This window comes from Micropterus dolomieu, unplaced genomic scaffold (genome assembly GCF_021292245.1).
Source record: "Micropterus dolomieu isolate WLL.071019.BEF.003 ecotype Adirondacks unplaced genomic scaffold, ASM2129224v1 contig_12704, whole genome shotgun sequence".
In the NCBI taxonomy this organism is placed as follows: domain Eukaryota; kingdom Metazoa; phylum Chordata; class Actinopteri; order Centrarchiformes; family Centrarchidae; genus Micropterus; species Micropterus dolomieu.
In genome coordinates this window covers 1-8726 of record NW_025741690.1, presented here as the reverse complement: position 1 = coordinate 8726, position 8726 = coordinate 1, and the positions used below count along the sequence as shown (strand labels likewise).

The 8726-nt window shown below is 38.4% G+C and overlaps 1 protein-coding gene across 3 annotated transcripts; it reads right to left on the bottom strand.

Annotated features, from left to right (window-relative positions):
* Positions 1 to 1023: 1023 nt before the first annotated feature.
* On the bottom strand, positions 1024 to 7891 carry LOC123966108 (G2/M phase-specific E3 ubiquitin-protein ligase-like). Of its 3 annotated transcripts, XR_006823883.1 has the most exons (11): positions 7841 to 7891; positions 7277 to 7407; positions 6860 to 7074; positions 6010 to 6260; positions 5575 to 5885; positions 5269 to 5447; positions 4995 to 5167; positions 3802 to 4015; positions 3161 to 3333; positions 1598 to 1727; positions 1024 to 1164 (listed from the first exon to the last, which is right to left on the bottom strand). XR_006823883.1 is itself a non-coding variant. In XM_046042331.1 (9 exons), the coding sequence occupies exons 4-9, from the start codon at positions 6252 to 6254 to the stop codon at positions 3295 to 3297; spliced, it is 1161 nt and encodes a 386-aa protein (XP_045898287.1). In that variant the 5' UTR covers positions 6255 to 6260; positions 6860 to 7074; positions 7277 to 7407; positions 7841 to 7891; the 3' UTR covers positions 2988 to 3294. The 3 variants fall into 3 exon arrangements, 2 of the variants coding, with proteins under 2 accessions (XP_045898287.1, XP_045898288.1); XM_046042331.1 differs by lacking the exons at positions 1024 to 1164; positions 1598 to 1727 and having other exon boundaries at positions 2988 to 3333; XM_046042332.1 differs by lacking the exons at positions 1024 to 1164; positions 1598 to 1727 and having other exon boundaries at positions 2988 to 3333; positions 5659 to 5885.
* Positions 7892 to 8726: the final 835 nt, after the last annotated feature.

The window sequence follows — 8726 nt, the reverse complement described above, 5'->3', positions numbered from 1 at the left end:
TGACTCAAGCACTACAGACATTATACAGAAGGTGTACATAGTATATACAGAAAATATACAACATATAATCAATACAGTTGTGTCTGGTAGTGTAAACCATAATGTGGATTGCAAACAAATTGTGACGTGTGAGTATTTGTACAATTCAGTATTTGACATGAAGCCGGGTTTAACAGCTATCTGACGAAACATCAGTAGCTATGGCACGTGCTTAAATTTAACACATGGACTGTGGGGTAGTGCCATGCTTGCAAATATCTGTGCATTTATGCTAAGGTCTTAAGCTTCGAGTCTGGTCCTTTTTAATAAAACACACTTAAAAATAAATTTAAAAGTGCGGTGAAAAAGTATTTGCCCCCTTCTTGATTTCTTCCTTATTTGCATATTTGTCACATTTACAGTAAATATTTGGATCATCCAAACTGTAATATTTGGTGTAAACTGTAAAAAATTTGTTGTGTTCCGGAGCCTACAACAGGAATATTGTTATGTTATATTAATGAATACTTGGACGCAGAAACTATCAAATCTTGTCACCCAAAAACCTGCGCCTCAAATTTGCTTAACTTCACAATAAATACAATTTTTAAAATGGTATAATATAGTTCAATAACAGATAATAGAATAGATAACAATAATAGAAATATTTTTATTAAATTACCTTTCTGAGGTATTTCTATAACTTTTGCATAACCTTAATAAAAGAAAGAAAATTTCCATTTCTATAACAAGGCATTATAGGCTATAGCCAAAATAATAACAAGTTGAGGCCACCTAACATCAACTTATACAGCACAGAATATTGATGAAACCTCAACATCAAAAGCGCAGTATGTAAAATAAACTTTTACTGCAAAGCTGCCACACACACTCGATATTGCAAATATTTCCACAAGGATAGATTCTTTGGAAATTTGAGAATGCTAACACTAAAAACTACATATCCGGTTCAAGTCATAGTCATTATGATTGCAGTACTAGAAACAGAATAATAATAAAATTTACAAAAGACAACACACTGTGAACTCACCCTGTTGCCCGGGCTGAGAAGACATTCTGACCTCCTGAATTAATTCAGCCAAGTCGCTGAGAAGTTGGTCTGCAGCTGTGACATTGATCAGTCTTCCCCTTGCCCACTGGAGGCTTCTGTGCATTGTCTCTAGCCTGAGAAAATAAGAAAGCATAATGGTTACCCATTTATTGGTATCAGAATGAGCTTTATTGCCAAGTAGTATTTTACATACACAAGGAATTTGCTATAGTGATTAGGTTGTAGACAAACATACAGTTGACATACATAAACACACACAATACCATCTTAAACCCTTTCTCCTGTAATAATTTAACAGTATATAAGCAGAGCTGAAGTCCACAAACATGATCCTAGTGTCGGTTCCTGGTCCTGTGATGGAATTGAGGTGGGAGCCAGAGATATAGGCCATATTGGCATAACCAGGCACCATGCAATTCCTATGCAGACTGTTTTACTGTATACTGTAATATAGCATAACGATCAGCAGTGTGTGCAGGCCTTTTACTTAATAGTTTTAGAGTGCATCATCCTTTGACATTTTCGAGCATGCCTATCACAACATACCTCGTCAATGTTAAGAGTTGCACACCAGATCCAACATCGTCCATCAACAGACGCCGTGTACAGTCTTGAAGAATGTGCCTGCACCGCAAGATGAAGGTCCTCCGAGCCATAACTTCTTTCAGATGTCTGTCTGAATTGAGTTTAGAAGGACAACTGAGAGTTCTTCTGTGTCTTTGGAACCACCCACCCATCAACTTGGCTTTGACCAAATGCAAAAATATCACAAGGTTTACAATTACTTTACAGAGTTCCCGTTTCCCTCTTGTACACAGAATCTGAGATTCTCAAAATACACAAGAAAATACTACAAATACACAAAATAAAAGTTTCCACTAAAAGCTATGAAGGGTAATTAATATTTTTCATTAATTCAAGAGTCTGCCTGCACAACTAAATGTTGTTTAACTTAACACTGTTTTTGACATAACATGATAAATCCCATTTAGTTGTAACATTAACGCAATGCTGGTATGAGCGAGGGGGTCTCACGAGGTCTCATTCCAGGCTACAAGCCGATGCTCAAACTAATGTTAACTTACAGCAATGGCGGCGGCATGAACGTTCCCTCATCTGCTAACCGAGCAGTAACAATTACGAGTCGCAAATAAGTATAATAATATATTTTTATACCGCGTTAAACATTGTTCTGGCCAAGTATACATCAACTTACCTGGGAAATGCAAATTCACTTTAGACAGATGAGTTTTCGTATACGAGTAACTTTTTGCTAGTAGTTCTGAAAACACTTCTTGCTTTGACCGGCTTTCTGTCGAGTCCTGCCTCCGAATCTGCCTGATTGGCTAACTCTAACCCCAACTTTAGGCAAGGAATAACCAATCAGAGGCAGTTGTTGAAACTCGATTAATAAAAAAGAAAACTCTATAGCATAATTTTAAATTTATATTATAATTAATTTCATGAAAAGGCACAACAAAACCCACAAACAGTAGGATCTGGATTAAAGTTACCCAATTTGTCAATTACAACCTAGGGCACTTCATAACTGGTCATGGTAATAATGTTACACTGGTAGCCACTAAAAGTAACTTGATAAGTGCAAAACCTGTCGGTTAATGAGGACAGAACGAGGGAGTATATGGCAACAGGCCATTAAAGCATTGGTTCAGTTTAATTTGAAACAAACAATTGAATTGCTTCTTAAAAGAAATAAAGCACTATAATACTTGTGTGTGTGTGTGTGTGTGTGTGTGTGTATATAGTTATCCACACTTTTACTCAACTACAATAAATAGGTTACACTTTGTGTGATATAATTTTACATAATATTGTATTTATATTAAGTTAGCATTTTCATACAAATTTTGTACCAATACATGACAATTACAATTTACTTCTTTTTTTAAAACTAAACTAATGTGAGGTTTGTGAACAGAAAATATGAACAGAAAAAAACAAAACAACTATGAACAAATGAACAAATCCTGAGAACTTCACTCCAAAAGTGAAAAGACAAATAGACACCATTTAGGCCAACCCAAACTGCTGTGCAGAGCCTATCCCAAGCTCCATGTTAGTTTTGAATATACTGTAGGTTTGACCCACGGGTAGATGTAGCACCAACGCGCCGGTGTTGGCCTGGGGAAACTTGGCATGTCCATCTTCAGGGTGTAAAAATGCCAGCTCAGGCTGCACTGAAAAGCCCATTGCTGGGATTCTGCGGAGACCTGTTCCAAAAATTAGGACCTGCTCCAGTGTGATTGGTCCAGCAAGTCCACCTGTATATAGATATAAAAATAAATTATGTTGCAAGAGGATTCATGAAGGAGCCAGCCACAGCCAGTAGTAGATTGTAAGATAAATGTAGAGACTATTCTTAAAAGCAAAAACAAAGTACCAAGAGGCTGAGGTAGGGCCTTGTGGTGCCGTTTGTCGGACTCGCTGCATAATTCGCAGATTTCAAAAAAAAAATATTCTAGGTTTTTGATGAAAATATGCAACTTAAAATGTGAAAACCGTATAGTGAGAAATCAATCAAAACTATAGAGAACACCGCGTTCATCAAAAAAAACAAAAAACAGCAGCGTCCCATTCACTCACCTGTTATCTGCTCACTGGCATTAAACAGGTGTGTAAATTAACTATACAGAAACCATCCACGTGACTTACCAAAAACATGACAACACAAATAAACCTATACACACACACACACACACACACACAATTATAAGCACAGGGACCCATACCTTCCACCTCCAGGAGCCAGTCTTTCCAGAATACAATGGTCCTGGCTTCCAACCGCCTCCTATTTGATGAAGGGATCGGCATCTGGCCTGGAACACCCCCACAATGTCGCTGGCCTTTAGGGTTGTTGTGTCCTGGAGGAAGACTTTTTCAAAGTCTTGTGGATGTGAGGTGACTTCATCCAGGACACCAAGTGAAGTTAGTCCTTCTTTGAATCTGATGCAAAAAAATAATAATTTAATTCTGTTCTTTTACAATGTTACCCAAGATTGTAGAAATTGTAAAACACCATTACCTCATGTTCTACTATTGCTGGGTCTCTGTAAATATTACTAAGAGTATGGTCTAGACCTTGTCTATATGAAAACTGCAATGAGATAAACTTATGAATTGGCACTACTGTGTGTGTATATAAAAATTTAATTGTATCGTTTTCTGCCTGCAAGTCTGTACACGTGTGTGCGTAAAAAACAAAAATCAATAAAAAAATTGTCTTGACCAACCTCTGGAGAGACACCATCAGGGTGACACACAATAGCAATGCCCTTTCATACATTAGCAGACCCCAACTACCATTTCCTGCTGTCATCAGATTTGTGGTATTAATTTTTTTTGCCTCTGCCCTGCCTCTTCACACCTTTAAAGATTCTCCAATACTCCCTCACCATGCACCTAGGGCAAGGGGTTTTCAAAGTCTTAGACTGCGGGCTTCCCCTCAGACAAAGTTTCGGAAACAGCGCTCCCCCCACCAAGTCTTTAGTTTAGTTTACTTTGTAAGCTTTGCTTAATTCCTGGATGCCTATCGGATCTTGATTAAATTAATTGATCCCATAGACACTTAATATTTGAGCCAAAATAGCCTGATGCATGACTTCTGACTACAGTGACTTAGTTTCTGACTCTGATGGGGGAACCAAAAACTACTGTATCTCCAAACTCACACATGTAGGCTATTCTATGTTCACTTGGTGATATGGTGGTTTCAGTTCCAGTCACCGAGCCTCCCCTGAAACCATTTACTTTAAATGGTGTACTTAATATTGTGATTAGTTAATTTAAAATAACTTGACTTCACGTGTCAATAGCAACTCAAGGAGAAATCCCACTACTGTAATTTGAACACCAAGGGTCTAGTAAAGTTGCTTTGCTGCAGTTGATGTCAATTAACATTTTCTGTTTATAATATACAACTTACTGTTGGAGGGCTGCATAGATTCGGCCTTCACAGTGGAACTGGAGGACAGCTTCCATCAATTCCCCCCTGTGGTCCAACGAGCGGAGGTGCCGTAGGGCTCCCATCATTGCCAACTCTTCGGCCGCTTCATTGACAGCCTGCCTTGCATCCTGTAGCGCTACTGCACTGCTTATCTGAAATTATAAAAAGAAATAGAGAGTAGCCACTACCAAATACTTGAACATTTATTGGCCAGAGACAGGTGTGTAAAGTGTGTAATGACTTCCAAACTTGCCTTCTCCAGTTTTGCCCTAAGGCTGTGGTCTACCACCTCTTCAATGGTTGCTGGACTAGGTGGAAGACCACAGACTTGATTAAAAAGCCTCTTGGAAAAAAAGTGTGGCGACACCCCTCCATGGATGAGACAAACTGCCAACATTTGGCCCACAAGTCTATAAGTGTTGTTGTGAAGAGCTATAAAAGAAAGACAATTAAAATTGATCAAAGTAATGTTAAATAAAGCTGTGGAGTGTGGACATACATTAAATGAGTATGTTTCCTGACATTGTTGGAAAGAAAAAAAACAAACAAAAAAACATACCAACACTGTCAAGGGCCAGGGTACGGGCTTCAAGAGGCCCTTCAAATATTTGATGCTCCTGGAGTTGTTGCATTAGCAACCTACAAAATTCCCTTGTTGGCCCACCATCGTCGATGGCACCTTCTCCTTGACCATCCTCATCTATGAAAACGATGTCCAGCTTGGACTGTGGATTGAAGGCTGGTCGCCGGAAGGCTCTCTCGGCACATTCAAATTCTTCATTGCGAAGAACATTTATCTGATTGGCTGTGGGAGCCAGATGGTGAACCCTTGATTGTAGGGATCGAAGTGCCACAGCGATGTCAAAAGCTCTGTATTGATAGAGAAAAAATGCTGAAATTACAATCATTTAAACCAGTGGTTCTCCAGGTTTTTGTCACACCTTCAACTTGCACTATAAGGGTGTTACAGTATCTTCAGAAAATGTGTACTTACTCTTCAGTTCCCTCCTGGTATGGGCTCGATGGTGCGGAGGATATATAGAAATGATTGTGAGCTGGAGATGGAGCAGGTGAAGAGGTGTGGATTGGTGGAGATGGAGCAGGAGAAGAGGTGTGGATTGGTGGAGATGGAGCAGGAGAAGAGGTGTGGATTGGTGGAGATGGAGCAGGAGAAGTTGTCCCAACTGCAATTGGTGGTGCAGCTGGTGTTTGTTCCACTGGTCTGGAGGGGTTTGACATAACATCCTAAAATGAAATGATGAACAACATTAATATGCATGTGAAGGCTCATACAGTTTCAGCCACAACTTTATATCTTTATAAGTAAAGGCAAGTAGCATCTGAAGCGAACTAATAGGACTAAAAGGGGTAATCCACTTAAATGGAGGTGAGGCAGGCAGTCTGAGAAATGAACCAAATATCCAACAAAAAGCAACAATACAAACTGAGAAGGCCAGCAAGAACCAAAATACAGAATCCCCAACAGAAACAGAATCCCAAAGACAGAAAAATTGTTAGACAAGATCAGATAATCAACATTAACAGGAAAAAAAGCTAGATAAGAAACAAGAAGTCAAAATACTACAAAATACATAAAGGTGCAAAATTGAAGACAATTTAATTGGCCTGGGGAAATTGTTATATGTTGTCTTTAATTTTGCACCCTTATGTATGTGGTGTATGCTTAACACCATATAATCATGGACAAGGAACAAGAATGTGGAGACTGGGAGGTCTAAACAACAAAAACACAAGAGGAAGAACATAACAGGAATAAAAACACGAAAATACTACAAACCAGACCAAAAACTACAACACTAGCGCTGTGTCACATATTTGCATACCTTGGGGCGTAGGTAGAGACAAGAGCGCCCTAGGGCATTCTGGGCATGTATGTCCCTTGGGCACTGCTCCTCCAACACTATTATGCTGCGCTGCCCATTGACTCGGCAAAGCTCAAAGTGTTCAGGCAACGCGGGGATGTTTTCTTGAAGGACTTGAACAAACTCCTGTTTGTCAAGGTCTAAAGGGACGACGACCCGACAGGGAGGAGTAGCATCTGCGTAAAAAAAGATATATTACTCAAAGTTTTAACAACGTAACAAAGTTCTTATTACTAATAACAAGCAAGACAAAATGTCATGAACCACTATGTAAAAGATGGTGAAACAAAAAAACTGGTTATACAACAAATCTGTTTTTTGTTTTTTTAACAAAGATCTGTCCACGTAAATTAGCAAACTAATAAAAACAGAGATTACCCCTATGAGACCTGTAACAGGTCAATGTGCTGCTCCTCAGCACAGACACTCTGAAGGTTATTTGTCGTCTTGTGCTACATCTGCGTCTCCGGGCTGGTCCGCCACCCTCCTCTCGTCTGAATGTTTGGAATCTACAGAATAGTAGAAAATACACACGGAAAATATGATGAACTGTAACAACTCACAAACATTAACATTACTTATACTGCAGTCCTTCAAAGGTGTAGGTCTACTGTATTTCCGACTGAATTCTGGCAATGCAGTTAAAATACTAACATTTACTTTAATAAGCTTTGTCAACAGGTTCCTTGTAACTACATTAGGTTCCGCTAGACACAATGTTACGACTCTTTGCACAACCTCCACAATCTTGGGTTGAACAATCATAATAAAAGAAAAACTATTAAGTAAATTCTATGTTCTGCTCTCAGTACATTCTGAATTCTAAGTCTCTACTTTAATTGAAATGGCCTGTGCCAGAAGTAAAATCTGCACATTAATCTAGTCACATTGTATTCTGTCAAATGACAGGTAAGGAGGTTTTTCCTAATTTCATTGTCCTACTTGTGCTAATTTGTGCTTTGTCTCAAAGGTGCTTCACGTTGCCGCTTTTAATAATCTTGAACATCTGAGATTATATGCCTATATGTTTTGTTAAATATATAGTTTGTAGCCTTCGGTACTTTTGCTGAATGGCCGCTTCTGTTAATCTTGTTCATTAAGAGGATAATCAAAAACTTGCACGATTTTTAAATGAGATGGCGTAACATAGTGGCTTATTGTCATGACAACAGAACCGCAGCAATGAAGTCACAGTTCAAGATAAATCAACTGTTTTTACCAGTCAGATTCATCACAAGTCAAAATATTCACCCGAAGTAACGTTAAGTAACGTTAACCTAAACAAATAAATTAAATGATGAATATGAATTAACTGGCATGGATCACAGCACTCTAAGGTTATCTTTAATTCCAATGTTTGTGCCGATTGACTATGTAAATAAAATAATGTATGGTAAAGGGACAAAAATATGACAAGTACGAAGAAGATGTAGGACATATTGGAAGTTGAAACAAAGTTTGTAAGACACTGCATCTTCCTCCAGAAGGAGGTCAATGAGACTGCAGCGCCGCCAGCTGGTGTAACCGTTAAGTTACCTGTTGTTTTAGGCGCCTTTTGTGAAACACTTTCAATTCAAATGATAAAAGCCCCGCAAATAAGTTTTTGAAAAAAGTATTTTAGGCGGCCTAACATTAATCATCCCCAAAAGATTTAACGTTGTAGGCTTGAATATCATTTTAGAAAATATGTCTTTTCAAATACTAAATGTCCAGACTTTTACTTTTCTTGTAAAGTAACAGCAAAAGCATTTTAGAAACATGCACTTTATGCACAGGTTATCCTACAATTATAATAATGTTAATTCAACAATTTTTAAATGCTAGCGTT